This window comes from Zeus faber, assembly GCF_960531495.2.
Source record: "Zeus faber genome assembly, chromosome: 8".
In the NCBI taxonomy this organism is placed as follows: Eukaryota; Metazoa; Chordata; class Actinopteri; order Zeiformes; family Zeidae; genus Zeus; species Zeus faber.
In genome coordinates this window covers 15,265,470-15,289,575 of record NC_137195.1, presented here as the reverse complement: position 1 = coordinate 15,289,575, position 24,106 = coordinate 15,265,470, and the positions used below count along the sequence as shown (strand labels likewise).

General features: G+C 45.3%; 1 protein-coding gene across 2 annotated transcripts in view; it reads right to left on the bottom strand.

The window, feature by feature from the left end:
• LOC307234173 (nectin-2) overlaps positions 1 to 22,363 on the bottom strand; it is a gene marked incomplete at its 3' end in the record, with an annotated part of 83,648 nt that extends 61,285 nt beyond the window's left edge. For both annotated transcript variants that reach the window (XM_080005777.1, XM_080005776.1), the window contains exon 1: positions 22,007 to 22,363. In XM_080005777.1, the coding sequence (XP_079861903.1) occupies positions 22,007 to 22,091 (85 nt within the window). In that variant the 5' untranslated portion in view covers positions 22,092 to 22,363. The remainder of the gene's footprint in view (positions 1 to 22,006) is intronic.
• Positions 22,364 to 24,106: the final 1,743 nt, after the last annotated feature.

Here is a 24,106-nt window from a genome sequence, read left to right as displayed (position 1 = left end):
AGCAAGGGCACCGCATAGAGAGGATGACTTTGGAAGGAGACTCAATTAGAGAGATTGAGGGCGATGAGAAAGGGAAATGGGAGAGAGCGGAGGGGCGACCGCTGCAGAAACCTGTTACTCTCGCCCCAAACATGAGGAGGCCGAGAGGTGCAGGGGCGTGGCACAGGATCGGGCGGGTGGTTTTGGAGGAAGTTTCGGTCGCTCATTTTCCCTCTTTTTTTATTTCACACACACACACACACACACACACACACACACACACACACACACACACACACACACACACACACACACACACACACACACACACACACACACACACACACACACACACACACACACACACACACACACACACACACACACACACACGAGAAGCCTGTGAGAGTAAAGATGAAAGGCACTGGAGGGAATGAGGGCGTGTGCTTGTGTGTGCGATGAATAAATGAACGACCTTTATTATCCCTCATCCCCTTCTGGAGTCGCCCGGCCGCAAAAAAAAAAAAAAAAAAAAAATTTACTTACAAGGCGATTGGAGCGAGAGGTCAAATTACAGTATGCATCTACGGATGTGTGTGTTTTTTCCTCTTGTTGACGCCATGTTCTCCCTAACCCCAACCCATGGTGGAATGAGAGCGGCACGGAGCACACCTCTGGGAGTGCGAGGATCACGTTCCAGCCGGTTTCATCTCCCCGCAGCGTGCTCTTTAACCCCGCAGAGGAGCACCCTGAAGAGAGCCACGCCCCGCCCGCAAGTACACACCGCTCATTCACGGCGAAAAAGAGCCACCGGCGGCAAAAGGGTTGACGCTGCGATGGAGGAAGCGCCGACGCTTGGCAGTAAATGAAGGGGGAGAAAAGGAAAAAAAATAAATAAAAAAAAGGCGCACGCTTCCATTTGTCGGGAGCTCTCACAGACAGCTCTTGCGAAAAAAGCGAGCGAGGCCGGGCGAGGAAGGACAAAGCTCAGATTGTGGTCGGATCTCCGCGTGGCGGGATGCACATAGCTGCAGGCGTTGCCGCTCTCTCTCTCGCCTCGCTCACTTTCCTCTGCCCTTATCTCGCCCTCCTCCATCTTTCGACCCCCCGCCCCTCCCTTAAAAGAACAATCTTCCCACACAGCACGGCCGTTCCAAAATATTTACTCGCCCAGTATGGACTCAAGACAAAAGGCCATTCTGCTTTTCCCTCTGATGTCCCGTGGGCGTCGCACTCACGTCCACTCGCTGCTGTGCGCACACGCTTGTTTGACCGGAAGGCTCCTCACCCGCGACTGTTTTGGGAACTTGAAAAACAAGGGCAACAGAGAAGGTAGACACACCCCGCCTCGCTTGCAGTCGTCCACTGTGGGCCACACACACACACACACACACACACACACACACACACACACACACACACACACACACACACACACACACACACACACACACACACACACACACACACACACACACACACACCTTTTTCGCTGACAATTAGGCGCTCTCAGCCTGATTCTCTCACACTCTCTCTCTGTCTCCATTCATTCCCTTTTTTTAGCCCCTTCTACTCCTCCCCTCCCAGACTCATTGCATCTCATTTGCTTCTCTACCCGATTCTGAAGTGACATTTCAATTTGCCACGACAATCATTTGCTTTTTACCCCTGTTCCCCCGGTATACTTTTGAGATCTGAATTTCCCGAAACAATAAATCAAAAGATTCCGCCTCCTTTTGGGAAAGTCTCAATCAAAACGGCCGATGCAAGTAATGATCAGTTGATCCGGGCTCTGCTTTCTTGCTTTTTTCATTCAAAGAAATGTGGGGTTTGAAGCAATCATTTGACATCCCCCCCCCCCCCCCCCCCACGCGTCACAGGGACGTTTTTCCCACACTGGGGCTCTCAAAATGGATGTAAGTGGTTTGAGCAAGGAATATAAAAAGCCTGACTGCACAGTAACTACATATCCCGCGTGCAAGTGATGTTGGTGGCTGATTGCTCAAAAAACTCCCATGGGTGCGTACATGCTAATAAGTGATTATGTTCAACCAAATTGAAATGTCGCATTAACTCTCCACTGCTTCCTACCTCGACCCCTCCGTGCACGCGCGCACACACACACACACACACACACACACACACACACACACACACACACACACACACACACACACACACACACACACACACACACACACACACACACACACACACACACACACACACACACACACACACACACACACTTACTCCCTGCACTCTGCTCACCCTGTGACAGGCGATGTGGTTCCACAGGCTGCACCTGTGTCTCATTACTGTTGCTGATGGTTCAGTAACAGGCTCCTCTCTTCCCATCGTGTTCTAACACTCTTTCTTTCTCTCTCTCTCTCTCTTCCCTTTAGCTACTGCCAACACACATTTACCTCCAATAGCCGGGCCTACGCTTGTCGTCCCCCCCCCCCGTCCATCCACCACCCTCCCCATGTTCTTTCTCGGTTACCATTTGTTGAGCTGGTTAACAGTCAGCTTCGTTTTCAGTCGGAAAAAAAAGAAAAGAAAAGAAAGCAAAGTCAAAGTGATGTTTCTAACACATGGTGCGCACCGTGATGCACGGAAGAAAAAAATAAAAATAAATTTTAAACAAAGCGCAGCATTTCAAACATGACTGTCATAGGCGGCCCGCTTAATTATTTCTTATGTCTTGAAGGAAAATGGAAGTATCTTTTTTTTTTTTTTTTAACCTAAACTCAAAAGAACCTGAATCATCGGGGGGAAAGAAAAAACAGCGGTTCAGCCGAATGACGTGCACCGAGCTGAAACACCTAGTACAATGGGGCAATTGCAGGTGTTGTGGCGATTTCCTTTAAGATTGTTTTTTCCTCTTTCCTGCGTTGCAACCCACTGTTCAATGCACCGCACTAGTGTCCGGCAATGCGGAGGTCATCTCAGTTTACATCCTGCACCGCGTACATAAATCTACTCGTAACATTCTGCACTCCTCCATATACTGCGTCGAACATTATATTTAACAAGCCTCTGCTGACCAATTTGAATTCCAGCTGCATTCGTTTATAGTCTCTGCAGTGATTACAAGGTTATTCCGATGTTGATGATCCGAGCACTAGGACAGTCCACTATTGGGAACAATGAAGATACCTCCGTTTAGTCAGCTAATATTAGGCTTGATGGCACCGCGACGACACTACACAGTGTGACGGCCTCTAAAGATGAACAGAGGAGATTAAGTGGCTATAAGCATTAGATGATCATGGAAAGTCTCCCTCCTACGCTGTGAATATTAATTCCTCTAACGCAGCTAAGCTCAGCTTGTCACACTTGACACCGCATAATTATGTCATCTACATGGGACGAGCCATTTAAACGGCAGTAGGCTCACAGTGCGGCGGGATGGTTTTTTTTTCCCCCCCCTCAGCGGTGAAGTTTCTTATTCTGAATTGCCGGTACGGGATCCAACAGACCGGTACGCTTTCCAAGGGCGTCCGCGTCGCAACGAAGCCAATCCTTTACATCAAGTCTTGAGTGGCAGCAGAGTCAGTCAATCCCCCTGCATCCTGCCCGTCCCGCGACCCTTCCCCCCCACCATCCATCAATCTATTCCGGCAGATTCTCAATCAATCTCTCTGCATGCAAACAAACAGAGGGATGGGGAGGAGGGTGGACCAGGGGAGAGATCAGAGTAGGACACCCCGGCCCGAGGTGAGCAAGCAAAGCCAGAACAATGGGAGCGGGGGTACGGAGATAAAGTAAAGAATGGCTATTGGGTACTCAAAGCCCCTTCCCACAGCCCCAATAAGTGGTTTACTACCAGGCTAGACCAACAAGTCCCAAATTGAATCCGGAATTCCAAACCGGGAACTGAGCCTAGTGGCTGAGCATTTGCGTGCTTGTCTTGCTTTGGTTTCCAGAGGTCACGCCAAAGACCCTACCGCAACAGGCTCGTACGGCTTAATAATATGAACAGCATTCACTGAAGTATACACAAGTATTTTACGACCCAACTAGTACAAATAACTACAGCCTGCCAACAAATTAATATGACATTGGCGTCCACGCCAATTGGCCCGGCTTTAAATTAATTATTTCTTAATTTTAAAACGGCTCTGCAGCGAATGCCTTCACAGAAACGCCTTTCTCCAGCCGAGTCGGCAACTGGCAGCAGGGCTCGCACGAATTGCAGCGAGGTTGTCTGCAGAGCGCCGCGCCACGCCAGGTAGTGCTTGCTTGTCGAGAGGGGCGCGGTAAAAAGGCAAGACGGGAGACACAGAGTGATTCGGATGGAATGAGGGGAGATAAAGCGGGGCGAGCGCGGGCCAACGGAGTGGTACGGGGGATGACAGCCAAGGGGAGAAGACGCAACCGGCGGAGGGGAGCGGCGCGGAAGACGAAGAAGGCTGAGGAGGACGAAAGGAGCGGACGGAGAGCGGCACAGACCTCGGAGAGGAGATTACTAATCTGTGGAGAGAGAAAGGGGGGGGTCGATGCACGGGAAGTGTAGTCGGCCGCGGAGACAAAGAGTTGGAGGGCGCAAACAATCAACGTGCTGGGAAACGGGGAGCAAAGTTGGCGGGTGGGGCCCGAGCGGCGCTCTATTTAAAACCAGAACAATTGAGAGAGCTTGTTAGTTTACAGAGCGGAGGAACCTCCTCCCTCTCTCCTCCCTCCCCGGGCACTGTCTATTTAAATGTGTGTTTAAACGGCAAGTGCTACGGCTCTAATCATGGCTGGCATCACGGCTGGCATCTCCCCTCCCCTCCCACTCTACCTTTCCCCATTAGGCCGCAGAAAGCGCGCGCACACACACACACACACACACACACACACACACACACACACACACACACACACACACACACACACACACACACACACACACACACACACACACACACACACACACACACACACACACACACACACACACACACACACACACACACACCCCTGGAGTGATTGTGGCATGCCAGAGATTAAATCATGAATCACTGACGAGCAACTCAGCTGCGAGCTTGTGGAGCGAGGGGGAAAGTGGTGGAAAAGAGGGAGGACAGAAGGAAGAGGAGTGTTTCCTCTAAAAGCTTTCAAGGGGGAAGAAGGAATCCGTAGATGCTCCCAGCGATATGAGAGCGAGCGAGCGAGTGAGTGAGAGAGCGAGCGAGCGCGCGCAAGAGAGAGAGAGAGAGAGAGCAAACCTGGGGGGCTTCAGTGACGAGAATAAGCCAGCGCAGGCCCAAGCACTCACTCTCTGGTGTGTGTGGGTGAGTGTGTGTGCGTCTCCCTCTCCTTTACAAATAACTGTCCACCACGTCTTTGAAAAGGGGCCGCCGTGACAGAGAACCAGAGCGGCGTTCGGGGAACAGGAGAATGCCGAGTGGATCCACCAACGCGCGCCTTGAATAATCACTCTGAGACCAGCATTGAATGTTAAAAACCCTGAGACCTCCTGGAAGAGAGTTGAGCCACTGTGTGTGTACAGTGAGGTTGCTCAATAATGAAGAACACACTTAGAAGCTTCCAGAGAAAGATGAAGTTCATCTATTCAATTGTATTTTATTTTTTATCCTATCCATCACAGTGTCATCTTTTAAATTGTTCCCTTAAAAGCGGCTTTACCTTTATAATGTGTATGTTTTTTATCTGCATATTTACTCTTTCACTTAGTGTTCTGTGAGAAGCAGTTTGGACCTTGTTCTGAAAAGCCCTAGAAATTAAAAATATAAAAGGTTATAACAATTATTGTTATAATTATTAAAGGGGACCTATTATACTCCATTTGAACAGGTTAATATAGGTCTCGGAGGTCCGCAAAACATGTCTTTACATTTTTTTTGCTGAAAATATATCTTAGATTATACATTCTAACATGCCTTCATAACCCTCCTGTTCTTGATGGGCTGTTTCAGCGTGTGTCTTTAAATGTAAATGAGCTGCCAGGCCCCTAGTTCTGTGAGCCAATGGAGTTGGATCATGAGTAGTAGGGTTCTGTTGTATGAAGTGTGTAAACTTTCACTGATTTCAACTTGTCAGTTCATCAGAATCTGTTTCTGAACAAATTTGAGGCGAGAAAAAAGCAACCCAGTTGCTGTATTTTCACTCATATTAGATCTACAAGGCCTCATTTAGAAGTTTGTTACAACTTTCGTAAGGCATGGGCGCTGCCATTTGCACCCCACAGGGCTTTTTATTTGTTTGTTTCATTCAATTAGGAAATGTCGGAAAATAAAATAAATACATTTACAACAAAAACACTGTTTTTATTGATTTTGATTGGAGAAATAATAAAATGGTTAAACAAAATTATTTTTCTTATGCATTGCGTTTCAGTCTTTTGTGATGTGTTTATCGCGCATGCTCATATCACAATCATGATGGAAAAAAAAACATTTATCGGTCAGCACTACCACAGTCTGCAGTTTTGTCACAGAACGTTGGTAGTAATTCCATAGTAAAAAGATTTGTGCTGGTCTCTGCAGCAAACCGAGCAGTTCCCGGCGGCACTTGTAATTCTCCAACCGTGGGTAGAGCTCTAATGGTAATGTGTCTCAAGGTGACTTATGAAGGAGACGCAAATCTGAACGGCTCGCTGAATCACATGTTTTCTGAAATAGGGACCCCACAAAAAAATTTTAAAATTAAAAAAAAAAAACGGCTGGGTTGTCTCTTTTCCTAGTTTGTGTGTTAGTAGGCCCAACACGGACCCAAATGTATGTGCACAAGCACTGAAAAAAGTGAGCTCTTCCAGGGGACCTGTTATGCAAGATCTTATCTCGTTTGTGCGTCAGAATGGAAAATGAACATTCAGTACGTTACTGCACACGCAGACACAAGAAGAAGAAGTGCGTGTGTGTGTGTGTGTGCACGCACCAGGGGCCACGCCTACAGCGGAGGCCTGTTGAAGGTTACCACCGTGCAGCAGTCCATTAAAAAGCTTCCATTTGGGGAGAACACCACCCAATCATCTCTCAGAGGGACTGGAGGGGGGGGGGGGGGGGGGGTGAAAGGCAGCTCTGTCCATTGATACAGGTGTAATGTGGTGGGATAAGGGGTGGGGGACAATAGGTGTCCTTTTCAGTGGTCTCCCCTGGCTTACCTGAATCAAATAGGAATAGGATCAGATGCGGTTGGAGAGGGGGAGGGTTCTAAAAGCCTGGTCTGAAAACAATAGCTTTTCTGTTTCTACGAGACCGAGTGAACGATTCTCTCATTTCGCAGACAGCTGGTCACCCGGCTATCTGGTCTAAAGAAAAAAAAAATAGAACAAAACAACACGTCTCAGGCTACTGCTGCCGCTGAAGGTTGTACTGGTTTAGAAAAAATAAACCCGCAAGAATCAAAAGCATTCTGAACCAATCACTCCATGAAAGGCTATCCAGCTTTTGAAAAATCAGTCAAACTTTCCCTTAACTGGGACGTTTTAAGAAAATATCCAAATAATATATTTTTTATAAATTAAAAAAAAAGAAAATCGAATTAAGGGAAATAGAGGAAGGATGGCAATAGTTTTACAGGCGTACAGTGTGATCGATGCTTATTTGGAGTTATATCTAAGACTGTCATTCAATGTGTTCCTAAAAAAAAATATATATATATATATTTTCCCCTCAATACAATATTTTTATATCTGAAATTCTGAATGAAAAATCATCTACTGCTTTAAAATAAAACAATCTCTGCCTTGCTTCTAATCTTTTTTTTTTTTTCTTCCAAAAATAAATTACTTTGCACATTTACATGGCACTTGACAGAAAACCAGATATTGGGTTTTTTTCCACCCCAATGAGATGGGAGAAGGAAAGCTCGTCCCCCAGCTGCGACGAGCGCTGCACACCGGGGATGCGTGTTTTGCCACCAAAGTCAGCATATGCTGCGTTCAGCTGAATGATTGGAAACGCCAAACATTTCTGACTGAAAACGGACCGCCGTTTTTTCCAAGACAAATTCCCAAGAATCCATGCCCTTGATCTGTGCAAAAATAAAAAAAATAAAATAAAAATAAAAAAAACACAGCCTCCGGAGAGGCGAGAGGCTGTGGAGGACAGTCATTCCCCCAAACCGCAGTCCTGTTCTGCCCAAGTGCATGACATGAAGTCAGCAGCGAGGAACCGCCTCACACCGAAATGGATCACATCAAAGTGTGCATGTCCTAGAGTAAAGCTTTGAACTCTATGGGCGAGAACTGTTTGACTGAAGTAAAAGGGCAGTTGGGTTATTTGCAGTGTTCGTATTAGGTATGTTAATAGTCAACCATTTAACCGTCAATAATTATTTTGACCGATTAATAGTATCAGTTAAAAAAAAAAATTTTAAATGTATAAAAAGTTAAGGAAAAAATAGATATATTTATCCCCCCCCCCCCCCCTTCAAGTTTGTTGCATTGTAAAAGAAAAAAAGGCAATACTGTACAATCCATTCCTTAAATACAACTCATGGGGTCAACTCGAGTAACCCAACATGCCATTTACCCTAGGCACGTAATAGGACAGCTTACACAGCCCCCCGGTCCTTTCCCCAACCCGAAGTGCCGGCCGCGGTACGCTAAGCTGTTTACAAACGACAGAGTTACAGAATGAAAACGCTATATTTATAATGAACGGTTTAAAATGAATTAACATGTTCATGTGCGACTGGATTATATATTATTTAAAGTAACGTGATAATTTTTCCCCCCACCTACTTGTATGCACCCTCGAGTAAAAATATAATTTCTTTATATGTTGAACGGATAGTGATGTCCAAATGGAGTATTCGAGTACCCAGCCCAAACGCCTTCAACAAGTCGGAATATTGCCATTATCGCGATATAATTATTATTATTATTATAGCATCATACTAAAAATTACACAGGTATCATCATGAACGATATGGCACACCCCTAGTCACAGACATTCGTCCTTTCTAAATAGTACATTTTAATCTTGTCTGACAACTGTTAATAATCTGTAAACAAGGCTCGGCTATCAGTCAGAAAAATAATTGTAAATCACCCTTTAAATTCATATTACAGTATTCATTCATTTACAGTGCTTTTCTGACATTGCTCAAAACTTTCAATGCCAGACGAATCGATACGCAATGTCTCCGCTTCGTACTTATTACCTGCTGGACAAATTGCTACTAAAAAACATGCTACTAGTTGCTGCCTAATCATACCAATTGAGGCAATTTATTTACTCCAGAACAGAATTTCAGAATCTGATACGGCCTTTCACAAACGCATGATACGGGCGTATCTACCGAACACAAAGGTCTCACTGTTTAGGACCGACCCGCCGCATTTAACTAATCCTAAGGGTCACAGTCATAGTCTCGCGTTGAGACCGCCTCCAGTTCTATAGCCGGTGCGTTGGTCAAGGACAATGGCAGGTTTTCTTTGTTTTGTTTTGTCTTCCACCCCTGTGTGTGTGTGTGTGTGTGTGTGTGAGAGGAAACCAGAACACAGGGAGGAAATTCAATTTCTGCAAAGAAATGGCCCCCAGTTCATGTTTCAACCCACAACCTTCTTTTTTGTGGAACAGTGCTAACCACTGACCCATCGCGTCGCCCGGAAAAATACATTTAATTAATATAATGGTACATAAAACAAATTGAGACAGACAGTGGATGCTAATTTAGCTTTTTTTTTCTGACTGATGGACCCATCTTAACCGATTACTTACCCTTATCAGAGAAGATTAAAATATTCTAACTAGAAAGTATGAAAGTCTGCGACTAGGGGTGTGCCATATCGATATTGTTTATGATAATACCTGTATAATTTTTTTTTATATGATTAAAGAAAATCTTACTGTGATAATGGCAATATTCTGACTTGTTGACGGCGTTAGGCACGGGCCTTAGTACTCGATTTGGATGTCAACATTCGTCAGAAACACAATGGATTAAGAAGCATGTTTAGAATGGCTACAATGCATAATCTGAGTGGCATTTTCAGCAAAAGCATGTTTTGGGGACCTCAGAGACCTATGTTAACTTGTTAACATGAAAAAAGGAGCACAAGAGGTCCTTTTTAAATAGTATTTTTGACTGTCTAACTGATCGTATTAAATCGGTCTAAATTCTTATCGTCGGAAAATTATTAACATTTCTAAGCCATAGCAGAGAGACACAATCCTGATATATTTCGAAGGATTGCAACCGCATTTTCCCTGCAGGTATCTGTGTTGATTGTTTGCATAGTCATTGCCACGGGAGACGTCCACTCGCTTGAGCCACCCGCCAAGTCACCATGGCGAGGTTTACCACCTTGTTCCGTCGCTTCCTGCTGTGGCCGTCGCCGTCGCCCGCGCCGCGTTAACGCACGCGAAAAGGTGTAACGTCGTCATTTCTGGCTCACTGACACCGTACAGACTAACTACTCAGGTATCAAAAATGTAGTATCTAATGCCACTGAATGTTTTGGTACTCCAATTTGCATATCGGTTGGGAACATAAAGTACGGAATTGCGACGACCCGTCCCTCGTTATTATTAAAAGCACCGAATGTTTGTGTGGGTTTTGCGGTTAGATATGTCTTTTCGCGTTGAGCTTGGGTGTGGGATGACTTCAGGGCAGGGAATGTAGGGAAATGTGCGATGTGGAATGTGCGTGACTGGGCGTGTGAGGTAACGCGTAATATTTTGCAGTGCTACACATGGCAGTTTAACAGTCATGGATCGGTGAAACCTGCGTGCGAGATGGAAAACGGTCAGAGGATTGGTGTGTGCGTGTGTGTGTGTTTGTTAAGACATTGTTGCACTGTTGCTAGAATTTAACCTTGAAGAAAAAAGAAAAATAAAGAAATGGGGGGGGGGGGGGCACGACTCCAAGGACAAAAAGTGAAATGGAGCCCGAGTGAGAACGAACGACTAATGTGACAACAAAGGGGGGGGGGGAGAAAACAGAAGAACTCATTAAGAGGAGGTAAAAAGGCACGGAGGCCTGCAATACAAATAGCTCTAGAGACAGGAAGGAATTACTTTTGGAAAGAGGGAAACGTAGACACGGGGACAAAGGAGGGGGGGGGGGGGTTTGGAAGGAGAGCGGGACGGAGGAAGAGGAGGAATGGGCCGTTTGGGTTAGGATATTATTATTTAAGAGACACTGCGGCTGAAACGGGCCGAGGAGACGGACACGGAATTGGACGGCGGAGCAGGGAGACGTGGAAATAGAGAGAAGCAGAAAAAGAGGAATGGAGGAGGGAGAGAGAGTGCAAGCAGGGTTTAAGGAGTGTAAGAGGCTAAAGAACTACAGACATTCCAATTACACAAGCAGAAGCGAGGGACTGATGACTAAGGAAGGAGAGAGGACAACAATAAAGGAGGCGGGGGGGAGCAAGAGAGGGGGATACAGTAAGGAGACAGCAGCTTACCGAGCAGATGGATCAATTATGGCGACCAAATTACCACGAAGAGGAAGTTGGAGCGTTAGGGGGATGAGGTAAACAGAGACGGGGAGACGGGAGGAATGTGCCCAGGCTGCCAAATAGATGCGACGGCAGATCCGGGACGGATAAGCGAGTCAAAGAGCGGGACCGAGGGCTGAGCCATGACACAGCCCGCGGATGGCGGGGCGAGACGTTTTCGTTTCGGGGGGGATACTTGAAATCCCCACTGAGCTAAAAACTAAACAAACACTTGGCACGCCCTGTTGACAAAACACCCAGACGCTCAGAGGACCGACCTGCCTTCTGCTCAATTTAAACCCACCCACGCCCCCCTGTTTCATTTCAGGGCTCTGGGGTAAATAAATGGTTGCAAATATATATTAAGAAAAAAAAAATGTTGATAATTATAATAGTTTGGAACCATACGTCTTGTTTTCAGAAGGTGATTGGATACAGTGAGAGATATATGTTTGAAGGGATTTGGGGAGCCACACTGAGCTCCTTTAGACCTGAGAAGGCCATGTTGCACCAAATTCAATTTGGTCCCCTGACCAGGCTGTCCACCGCTTCTAATAAGTGTGAATTTGACACGACCTTGTCAAAGTCAGATGTGAGGAAGAAAGAGTGTGTGCATGTGTGTGCACGCATGCATGTGTATGTCGTGTGTGTGTGTGTGTGTGTGTATACACATGTGCAAGTGCCAGTCCAATATCCTAGTGTGCACACATGTGCAAATGGCCAACGATAGTGGACAAAGTGCAATGTGACGGGCAACACATTCTGGGGGGAAAAAGGAGGGATTGTGTGAAGAGAGGATCAGCGGAGGCAGCAACAGTCAAACTGACATGTTGGGACTAGGGAGGAGGAGATGAGAGGAAGTGTTCAGGAGTAAGTGAGAGGCAGAGAGAGATGTTCCACGGTGCTGTCAAGCTGAAAGAGCAGGCCCTAAATGTTTTCAATAACACATAGGGGCACTGAATCATGCACTAGTCAATACCGGATCAATAGCACAAACCACTGCCCTTCTGCCGCGCACACTACATTTAGACACATTAAGGTGACTGCTAATGAGCAGCTCAGAGCCATGTACTGGTGGGGACATGTTAAGGACACCGTCAAGGGCCACACAAAGATCTACATCCTAGCAGGGATTTTGGAAAATAATACAGGAAACAAAGAGCGCATCGAGTATCAAGTTAAAAATAAGAGGAAAGTAATCCGAGGCAGTCCATCACCATTAACAAAAACAAGGCTTCTTTTGACCACTGAAGATGTGTGCCTTGTGACTCCTAATAGGAGGGGGTGGGGGCGTGCTTCTCCATTACAAATGAGCCGAGGAGTCGATCCCGCACAACGTCCAAATCTTCCTTTATCCCTGTTGCCAAGATGCCTCGGTGTGGAATTTAAAGATGACGTCACTTACATTCCCCCATCCGCCAGATTCAGCATTCCTACTGAAGGACCCCTCAGGGTTTCCCCCTGGCAGCTCGCTGGGCTTAAGGTGACCCCCCCGCCGGGCATCCGGCATGTATTTTTAATGTTGTTTCTTTAAAAATATATATATCAACATTGACCAACACATTGATTTTCTATTCGTTTTTTTAAACTATTTAAAATGGGTAAAATTGTATTTCATTGTATGATGCAGCGCATTGATTCTTCTCCCCCCCGGACCTGTCTATACAATCATTATCTCCTGGACCGGAATGTGAGACCTTGAATTCCTCTGTATGACGCACCGCCGCTTTCCAAGGCTCCTTTCGTCCAGAGACTCACGTGTCCCATTCCTCCAAATTATTTTAGATGCATTTTATTTTTACTCAATTTCCCTCTTGAACAAAACAAAAAAGGACGCGCCCAGCATAGCTCTCTTACACCCACCCCCAGGCCTCTATATGCCACCGGGCCTGAAATTTTATGGGGGAAATCCTGCTCCTGGCACAGATACTACAGGGGTCATCCGGAATGGAATATAAACATCCCGTCGATGAAGATGGTTTCCTTTTGTAGAGTTTGACTCTTTATCATTGTTTTTTTTTTTTTTTTTTTTTTTTAAAGGCTCTCCAGATTTTATTAGCATTTAATCAGAGCATTCGCTGAGAAGGAAAATAATCGACAGGCCCGGCTTTGTACTGCTCCATCCTGAAAACTGCGTCTACGGCGGTGTTTTGAAGACGCGAGCTGGTTTAGGGTTGCGAAGTTGCGGCAGTTGCGGTTACAGCAGAAGGTATCGAGATAATAGTGTGGGAGTGAGCGTGACTAAGTGACTACAAACTCCATCGCACACCGTATGTTGTTTTTCTAGAGGAGAAAGACAAACTGCCAGAGGATTCCAACAAACTGTACAAACTTAAAACTTTTGTGTTATCTGCAAACACATGTGGGAGTATATAAAGGAATGTTAGCGGCAAACCGCGTGTGTGTGTGCGTGCGCGCGCACTTAAAGCAGACCGCAATTTAACCTCAGACGTCTGCCAGGAAGGTCCGTCGACCTCTGCATGTCTGTTTTTGGAAACCCCTCAACTTCCCTATTCATCTTAATGACATCTGGCATTCCTTCCAAGAGGAGGGGGGGGGGGTTCTATTCATTTTCTTTCGAATTAGATAGGACTGACTCCAGCAATCTGGCATCCCTTTGAGTCAAACACAAACATCACGGTGGGGTGCTCTCAGTGTGACCTCACCGTGGGCTGCCATTCTGCCAGCATGCACGTGTGGGAGGGAGACACGCACTCCGACGCGGGAAGTGAGATCTGCTGCAGAGCCGGGCTGCGGCATCGCGGGAAAGCCACCATCATTACTTTTAATTGCAGGAAACGGATACTTACAACCCGAGAGTCAGTTAAATCAGCGGGGAGAGACAGAAAAACAAGGTTGTCTCTCAGATGCAGAGGTTTGCGGGGTGAGAAATACCAGGGTTGGAGATAAGCCACACACACACACACACACACACACACACACACACACACACACACACACACACACACACACACACACACACACACACACACACACACACACACACACACACACACACACACACACACACACACACACACCTGAAGGAAACCCACACTCAGCAGCAATGTGACGACATCTCATTATTGGAATGTCATCTGACTTGCAGCAAGACCTCTGGGTACCACCCTCATCCATCACCAGATGTGTGTGTGTGTGTGTGTGTGTGTGTGTGTGTGTGTGTGGATTTGGACTCCATTGTTTCCTACGCCCGATACGTGTGCTTAAAATGTACCGTGACAGCGGCTGAGACTCGTCGACCTCCCTCTCCAGAGCCATCCATCCTGTCTAGTAATATTTGCTAAATCTAATACTCTGTGTGTCTTTTGTGTTTTGTCTGCTGGCAATAAAAAAAATAAAAAAATAAACTCTGCAGAGCAAGATAATTGAATTACACAGAAGCTCATTAAATCAATATTTCTGTACATATAGAAGATTGGATATTGCTCAAATGCTGTGGGATGAAATAACTTCATGCAGCTTTTATGTCAATAGCTAAAAAATAAATAAATAAATAAAAGCTTTTTGGTCAATGATTGAATACAGCAATTGTGTTGCTATATCGTTTGATTGTTTTTTTTTTTTTCCCAAGCAGGGATTCAAAGTTTTCACCCACTAAACTACCTTGTGAAACAAAGCGTGAACGGAATTGTGACTTTATCAAAACGCCTATTTGGTTGGAAGGTCTTAAAGGGCTGAAGGTTTTTTTTGTTTGTTTTTTTAAGTTTGGGTTTTTTTTTTTGTTTTTTTTTTTAAACCTTGACCTCCTACTCGACCGTAGCAATCATCTAAACAAGATCCAATCTAAATCTCCGGTACAGGGTGCTTGAAAAAATTGGCTCGCAGGGCTACAGCCCAATGACGTTGATCACGTAGATATTTGTGATGTCAAATGACAAATACTGAAATTCCACAATACCCTTTTAATATCCAATTCCATGTAAAAAAAATAAAAATAAAAATAACACACGTACGCCATTGAAACATGAACATTCCAGTGGCAAAAAGCCTGCAATGATGATCTCGCAATTAAGGAGCTTTGTGTACGACTTCCGTCTTGCGGTTTATAAACAACGGTTTGTAAACACACAAAATGGACATTTACGAACTGTCCGGTCCAATCGAAACATATTCACACTTTGCTCCCCACATAGATTTGAGTGAGCGACGGGTCAGCAAAAACAAAGAAGGCTATCCCCATTTATCGTTATTAATTTCAATGATCATTTTGTCCGATCAGATGTTTCCCCGCCGCACACGGAGCGCTGGCGTGGCGGTGCTTGGGCAGAGCAAACCGAGGACTGCGTTGCTGTTGTTGACTCGCCATGTAAAGCGCTCGAGGGGCGAGGCATTAGCCACCACTACAGCGGCCTTTAAAATGACGGTACGCCACGGCGTGAGCGTCCTTTGAGAACAGTGATGATCCGCTTACTGGACTTGTTAATGGGCATCAATTGAAACCCCGGGACGGCGGCGCGAGCCCGCCGTCGGGGCACGTGCATCGTTCAGGTGCACTGCCAAAATGATCAATGGCACTGTTTGACCGGTTTTGGAGCCTCAGAAATTCTCTCTTTATCTCCACACACACACACACACACACACACACAGTTCCTGATCAATAGGCAAGTTGCGCAGATTAAAACTCCTAAGTTGTTAGGGTGTTTTAGTGATCATTTTGATGTAGCAGCTGCTCGGCACATTTCAAAGCTTTCCAAGTTAGCGGGTCTGACAGGTCTGATAACCAAGACCTTCGAAAACACCACGCAGAAGCATTCGGTTCAGCATTCGGTCATAGACAATCACCGCGGTTGAAAAAGTTTTAAAGGCGGCATGCGCATCAAGACGCCTACGTAACCAGACCAGCAAACACTTGGTTTCGCCCGCTCCATTACGCCGTCAATTCAAACACTCCTCTATGTCTCAATCAGCCAATGCTTACTACTCGTGATTAAAAGTGGATGGCTATTGATCTGTCTTCTAACCAAGAAGGCCCTTAAGAAGCCATGGCACACACACAGACACACACACACGCGATTGGAAAAGGATAGGAAAAAAAAGTCAGTTTTTTGCAGAAGCAGACGGGAAAAAGGAAGCGATCTAAACCCTACAGGCTCTGCTGCCTGTGGTTCTTGCGCCATTTCTGCGAAAGTAATCAGCTGACATACTCTTGGACCCCCACCGAACCGACCTTTATTTCACAGTATTTTGCTTTGTTTTTCTTGTGTATTGATTGAGTCACTGGAATATATTTTTGATCAATTTTTGGGGTGATCAACTTTGTCTGCGGCCAGATCCATTACAGTGCATTCGCTTGTTGGAGGACATGCGTGCTGGACTCACCTGCTGGGTTCATCGTTATACCTATTTATAACGCGCCCGAGGTACGGGAGTTGTGTGAACGTTAAGCCTATGATGTATTGGATTATGCAGGTTATTTTGTGAATTGGTGGATGGGTTACAAAATCATGTTACTGTATAAGTTGTGAATTAACCGGTGAACCTTTGAACGTTTTGTTATTGCGCTCCGTGTAAGGGTTTATGTAAACAGACATACCGATTGACCAAGATGAGATTGAGCTCGAACGAGTTCTAAAAAAATAAAAGAAAGGAGAAATACTTAATATGCAGCCTAGTGCTGGGCGGTATGCATTTCATCCGGTATACCGGTTTTAATTTCCCCATACAATATTAATTTGTCTTATACCACCGCTAAAATAGTGGAATCCATTGCTGGAACTCTTCAATAGGTTGCTAAATATATAATGTTCACCGCAGAGAGCATTCCGGTGTATTGAGAGGGGACTCCTATCAACTGGATACCCTTCTTACTAACGGTTACAACTTTAGAACACAACAATAAAGAGCCCACAACTCTTCAACATCACCACCAAAACACCACGGCACACAACATTGTGTGTCAAAAACATTTTGTACACTAATAATGGTACATTTACAAAAGGACACCGCCGAACAGCATGCTGGGTACTGCTCAATAGACAGAACTAGAATAACGGTCTGCTGCAGGAGGCTCCACTGTGGCTACAGTGACGTTCCAGTCACTAACAGAAAAGAGAGATGGAGGATGAAGAAGGAGAGACCGGAGGCGGAGATCGTGCGCCAGAAGAACCTGCGCCCAAGAGAGGAGCTGCATCTGCTGTTTGGAGGTTGTTCAGTTGAAAAAAATAAAAGAAAAAGAAAATCCGGCGTCAACCAAAAGACATTTGGTCCAGCCGCTGTTGTTGCCAAATGCAATGACAAGACTGACAAGACGCAATGACTGCTATAGACGGCGAGAAAGTTCGGAGAAAGACGAATCATCGGATTCAAAACATTGGATTCGAGGTCTGTCTTACCAGGGCCAAAATATCTATTTAGAAACAAAATCTATTTATTTTTGAGTTCTGCTTTTACTACATTGCAGTTTGCACAATAAACAACCGTCTATATTTTGCAACTGTTTCTTACTGATTCCTTCATATTTTGTATCATTTTGGGTAGCCAAGCAAACCCTATACTGCAGTCATCAAAGCCTTCACTATATACATTAAATGTTTTTATATTCTGTATACTCCTGACAGTCAAATAAGCCACTATAAACCTATAAAAAGGCCCAGTAATGCAAAGAAGAAATCCGCCAGACGCTTACGAAATACTATGATACTAATTTTTGGTTGTACCGCCCAGCACTAATGCAGTCTGAGGTCTCACACACACACACACACACACACACACACACACACACACACACACACACACACACACACACACACACACACACACACACACACACACACACACACACACACACACACACACACACACACACACACACACACGCAGTCGAGGCCAATGACGCATCAAGGCACAACCAGAGAGAGTACGGCTCTACCCCACACACACACATGAAAAAAACACAAAGACACACACAGACACACCCCTGACCTTTTCACAATCCTTCTGACATTTACAGGGCTGGTGCGAAGGAGCTGGGACAGCTAATTTACATAATGATAGGACATACCCTCGACAGCCATTAACACAAAAATCACACAGGGTCCAACACCCCTAGCTCTACTGCCACCGGACTAATGAGATACTAAGGAACTAGTTTTTCCTTCTTTTATCGGAAGGGAGAAAGACTTCCCCCTTCACATTATCCATCAATTACATTTCTTTTTAATAAACATGCAGTTATGTTGCCCCAACGTCGGTCATGATGAATGGATCTAGGCTCATTAAGATTAGTTTGCTCACAGTACCCTGGTAGCGTGCGTCCAATAGCTGTAGTCCATGTAAAGTGGGAGTTATTCATAAATTCTGTCTCTTAATGGCCAAGAAAATAATAGCCATCACTGAACCACACTGTAATTTATCTAATCAGTACGTTCATGTTAATATATTGTTCAGAAAGCCACAGCACATTGCAGCACAAAATGTGTGTGTGTGTGTGTGTGTGTGTGTGTGTCTGCGGTTGTGTGCGTGGCAGGAGGGTCTATTCGGTGGATTCATTTTTTCTGGTTAAATTTTGCGGAATAGAGTTTAGGGAATATGTAGATCATTCTTCCTTTTCTGAAAATATACAGGGAGGAGAAAAAAACAAAACAAAAAGAAACTGTTCTGCTTTGACAGGTCTAAAATGGCGCAGATTTCATTTCCTGATTTCATTTCCTTTTTGCCTGCCTCCTTCCGTCACAGTCAAACGGCGTGGCCTTCAGTCCAGAGGAAAGGCGGGGTTGGGGGTCGGGGCGTCATTGAATGAACCAATGAGTAACACTGCTCAAACAAAGGCACTGGACAGGACAGCATGAACAATATTGGGAAATAAAAGGCTTGAGAACAAGGCCTCCTGTATGCACTGGGTGGGGGCAGGGAAAACGGCGGGAGAGAGAGGTTTCAAGTGTTTGGCGGGGGACGGGCGGCGGCTGGGGGCAAGGGGGTGGGGCGAGCGGGTGGTCTACAGGTTGAATCCGATGCCGAGTGATTAGCACTCCCATCGCAATAAATGCAAATAAAACACAACCAACAAACAACGCAAAGCACCGGTTTTGGTTGCAGCCAGGGGGCGGGGGCGTCATCAACGCCACAAGTAGTAGCTTTGCTGGACGCTGCGCCAAAGTGAAAAAGGCAGATTTGTGTGCGAGCGGGAGAACAAAAGGGGGGCCCTCCCCACGCTGTGACCCTGCTCTGCCACTGGTTTCTCAGCCTGCCAGCCACCCCCTGCACGCTCACAGCAGCTTACTCAGCCAGAAAGATAACACAGCCCCCCGCCCCCCCAACAGCCCCTCCCGCAATAAAAACATCTCCATGGTTACGGGTCAAGCCTCCCTGACCCAAATATAGGGCCCTCCCACATTTAATTGGGAAGGTATTAAAGAGTGTTATTTCAAAGCTTCATGCAAACTCCCAGCCAGAAGCGAAGTCTCAATTTTCCATATGACAAACAAGAGGCCTTTCTAATTAAAGATACATACAGCGTGGTTATTGATGCTGCTGCTGAAATACAGCGGGTTAGTGTTCATTTTTAATTGAACCACTTGAATAACTGGGGGTAGACTGGATTGGTTATTATTATTCATTTTATGCGGCCGAGTCAAACCTAGTTGAAAACGTAACATCTGAGTCAAAAGTCTCCACCATAGCTACAGCTGCAGAGTTGTACTATTCGCAGAGCCGAGGGTTCATGTTCAAATTATGTCCTAATGAAAGCCTCGAAAGGAAGCTGCCTTTTCATTCAAACTGCTTAAAGCAGCATCTTCCCCTTTCATAGAATATTCAAAATCCTTTGTTTTGTTTTCCTATTTCCCCTAAGTGCACTTGATGTACTGTAAAATGGTTTTGGACGTAAAAAAAAAAAAAAAAAAAAAAAAGAAGTCCACGGTGCATGAATAAATCAAGAGAAAATGTATTTATGGAAGGACTGATTTAGAAAAAATAACAAAAAAAAAAAAACAGAACACCCCACCACAACGATGAACTTACTGCAGCTGTGTGGCAGAGTTGGAGCAAGTTCTGCATTCTTGCCCTCATTACTGAACAAAATAAAAAAGATGAACAGCCTCCAAACAAGGTTGCAGGAGGGACGATGAACTCATTAAGGCCTAGCACACACATTCATATGGAAATTAAATGACTCCATTACTCGAATGTTTGTGTTGAAACAATTTCAGGAATGTTTAGATTCATTTTAGCTTCCCTGCAGGTGCAAGAGAGGAGCCTGGACGCTTGGGCGGGTTGGAAAACAGTTAAATTATTAATTGCGTCGCAACAGAGTTGAATTTAGTGCTTTGCCCTGAGAAACGACAGGAGACTTGATAGTTATTAGTTTCCACAACACAGTGCTTCATTGATGGAGTTGCTACACCGTAAGGTTTTGCCAAAGTAACTTGAAAGAAGAGATAAATAAAATGTATGTTGTTTTATTTATTCGTTTAAGTTACCTTTACTCAGTTGTATTAAAAAATTGTAATGAAACATTATATGTCAATGGTTAAAAAAAAAAAAGTGTGTTATTGTCAATGTGTTGGTGTTATTGGAAACCCCAGCCATTTCTTGGTGCATGTACTGTATGTCACAGTGGTAATCCTTAAAATCGTCTGTGTTGGGTTGATTACACTACAAGTCCCAGGATATCATTCGAACCTGCAATATATATTTATTTTCAACATTAGGGTGGTGTCCTGGTTTTTTTGTGTGAATGTTTCATACAGACCGTTTACCGACCACAACCAGCTATGCTGCTTTTTTTTTTTTTTTTTTTTTTTTTTTTTTTGCATTCTAGTCACCCGAAGGCGGACCCCGCCAGCGACAGTACTATAGAGGAGCAGATGCATAATGCAAACACATCGAAGAGCCGTTTCCAAAAAAATGGCAGCTAACAAATATAAAATCATATATATATATATATATATATATATATATATATATATATATATATATATATATATATATATATATATATGTGTGTGTGTGTGTGTGTGTGTGTGTGTGTGTGTGTGTGTGTGTGTGTATAAAATGAACCTACGGATTGTCACTTTTTTTTTTTTTTTGCTGGGAGTGGACACAACTAGATCCCATTCCCAGCAGCTGAGCTTGAACTAATAGACAAAAAGAAAGAAAAGAAGCAGGGGGGAGGTTAAACGACAAGTGAAACGAGAGAAGCGGTGGAGCAGCATAGCAGTGACTCATGGTGTCATCTGAGTCGATGAGGAGGGGGAAGAGGAAAAAAAAAAACAAAAAAAACACCTTGCCCCCACGGGCCACACCTTAGTGAAACCCAACATGGCGTCGAGTCACCGAAACCAGGCTTTGACCGAAACAAAGTCAAACAAAGTTAGAACGCGTGTCCCCGGGAGCGGCGACACCGGGGCCCGCCGCAAGTCCCGTCTTTATTATAAGGAACCGTGTGGATCCGGAGCGTCAGCGTATTAAGAGCGCGTGTCACCTGTTATCGCCCCGACAGGTGGATGGAGCTCCCCGTGCGGCGTCATTTTAACACCGCACCTGATGTTTCTAAGCCCCCGGGGGTGGTGTGGTGGGGAGTGAACTCAGAAAATAAGAGCGGCAACGCGGGGTCCGAGCAATGAAAGGAGGCGGTCAACGATTCCAAAGAAGACACCCGTTTCCTACCGTCGAGGAGCAGCAGCGCGACCAGGCTGAGCAGCGGTCCCATCGTTGGCCAGTTTCCGCCGTCGGGTCTCGCCGCGGTGGTCATCGTCCTGTCGGGGGAGGTTTTACAATCTCACAACGTCCCCACCAAAAAAAAAAAAAAAAAAGATAGGAAAACGAAGCGCTCGTTCTGTTGCTCCGGAGCGGACTTTCCTTGGGTTTCCCCCCCCCTCCGCGCTCCCGGAGGGAACAAGACCAGATCCGCGCTCTCCCTCTCCCGCTCCCTCTCTCCGTCCTCTGGGGGTCCGGGACGCTTCGGTTGGATAAAAGCCCCGCCGGTCCACGCTGGCTGAGCTGGCGGTGTCGGACGATAGTTTTCCCCCCTCCACCCAGGTGTAATCGCGGTAAAGGTGTGGCTGGTCGGTGCGTGCGTCTCCGCGCTCCAACTAGTTGTTCACTGGCCGCCGCGAGCTCCGGCCGTCCGACTGGGTGAGCGGCGTTATGACGTCACCGAGCGACGCACGGCGCTTCAAACTAAAAGTCGCGCCTCGGCTTTACGCAGAGTTTGGAAACACACTTGTTGCGGGGAGACGACTACGGTCGGGTTTCTTATAACCCCGCACCGTCACTTTAATCCACCGTGTGTGTTACGCGGAAATACGACGCTATAATTATTATTATTAGTAGTAGTAGTAGTAGTTTTTTGTTATTATTATTATTGTCATTATTATTATGATGATTTTATTGTTATTATATATTATATTTGTATTTTATCTTTATTTAATATTTCTTAACTTTGTCTACATAATCGTACTTTCTGTACTTACTCCACGTTCCTCAAATAACGCCCGAAATGTAATTATTAATAAAATCTTGACTATCTTGTCTTATCTTGCGTTTCTTGCCGCGTGTGTGTGTGTGTGTGTGTGTGTGTGTGTGTGTGTGTGTGTGTGTGTGTGTGTGTGGGTGTGGGTGTGTGGGTGCGTTCGTCCGTGTGTGTGAGAGCGTGTTTGTACTGTATACTACATATCGTGTTGCTTGGGGAGAAACTCCCTCGTCATCTATTACTGAGCATGAGGTTGACGTTTTGATTTCTTGCCTTGCTGGACAATGGTAAAATGCTACAATAACCGATAACCAATAACAACCACGAAACGCGATGATTCAAAAAAAAATAATTGCATTTATCGAAGTTCCACCGTCGACCTGCACTAATAATCTAGCTGCATCCATCGCCCCCTGCTGTCGGTTCCTGAGCACAGCTCCTAATCCAACTTCAAACCAAGGCCAATAAACAGATTTCAATAATCCACTTGACAAGGTAAATCCAGCGTCAGATACGAGAGCCTTCCACATGTGGTCCATTCTACTACCGCTGTCGCCTTAGTTCTTTGATGTCGGGAATTTGTTCCACATTGTCACTTCTATCCATTCTGTTCTATTTCACCACTGAAACAGAGCAGAGCATGGCAAAGGCATTATCTGGTTGACGTCTAATCCCTATTCCCAGGAGGTTTTTTTTTTCTTTTCTTTTTTTCAACCAGCCTAATTACATCTCCACAACTTCCACATTTCAAACTTGCCATTTCGTTCCATTTCTATTTCGGTTTCCAAATTTCCCCTCCAGTATATTATTACCCCCACCTTCATTAAACCGAAGTTTTATTAATTCAGGATTTTCAGACACAGGATAAAGGTCACAAACTTCAAATGTTCTGTCCAAAGAAAGTTCAATATATTCCATTAATAATTTCCTTTGACTGTAGCAGTCGTGTGTTTCAGAAGGACGTGCAGTGTGCATTTTGTATTATCTCCTCTTATCTATCAGTTCCATGAACTGTGGCAATGCCGTTGAATTCACGCGTCCAAAAAATGCAGATAGCCTCGTGTGGGAATGCAGTACCTAGCATCGCCTTGTCTTGTTGGTTCTGCTGCCATTCTGCCCTTCCTCCGCAGTCTGAGTTGATCATGGCACAGTCTGAATGGTTGTGGGTATATTCATGGCAATGGAATGAGATTTGGATGAAGTGACGATACTCCATTTAATTTCCTCTACCTGTAACGCCGCCATCACACCTCATATCTTATTTATGACTCAAATCTTACTCCACATTACCGCTC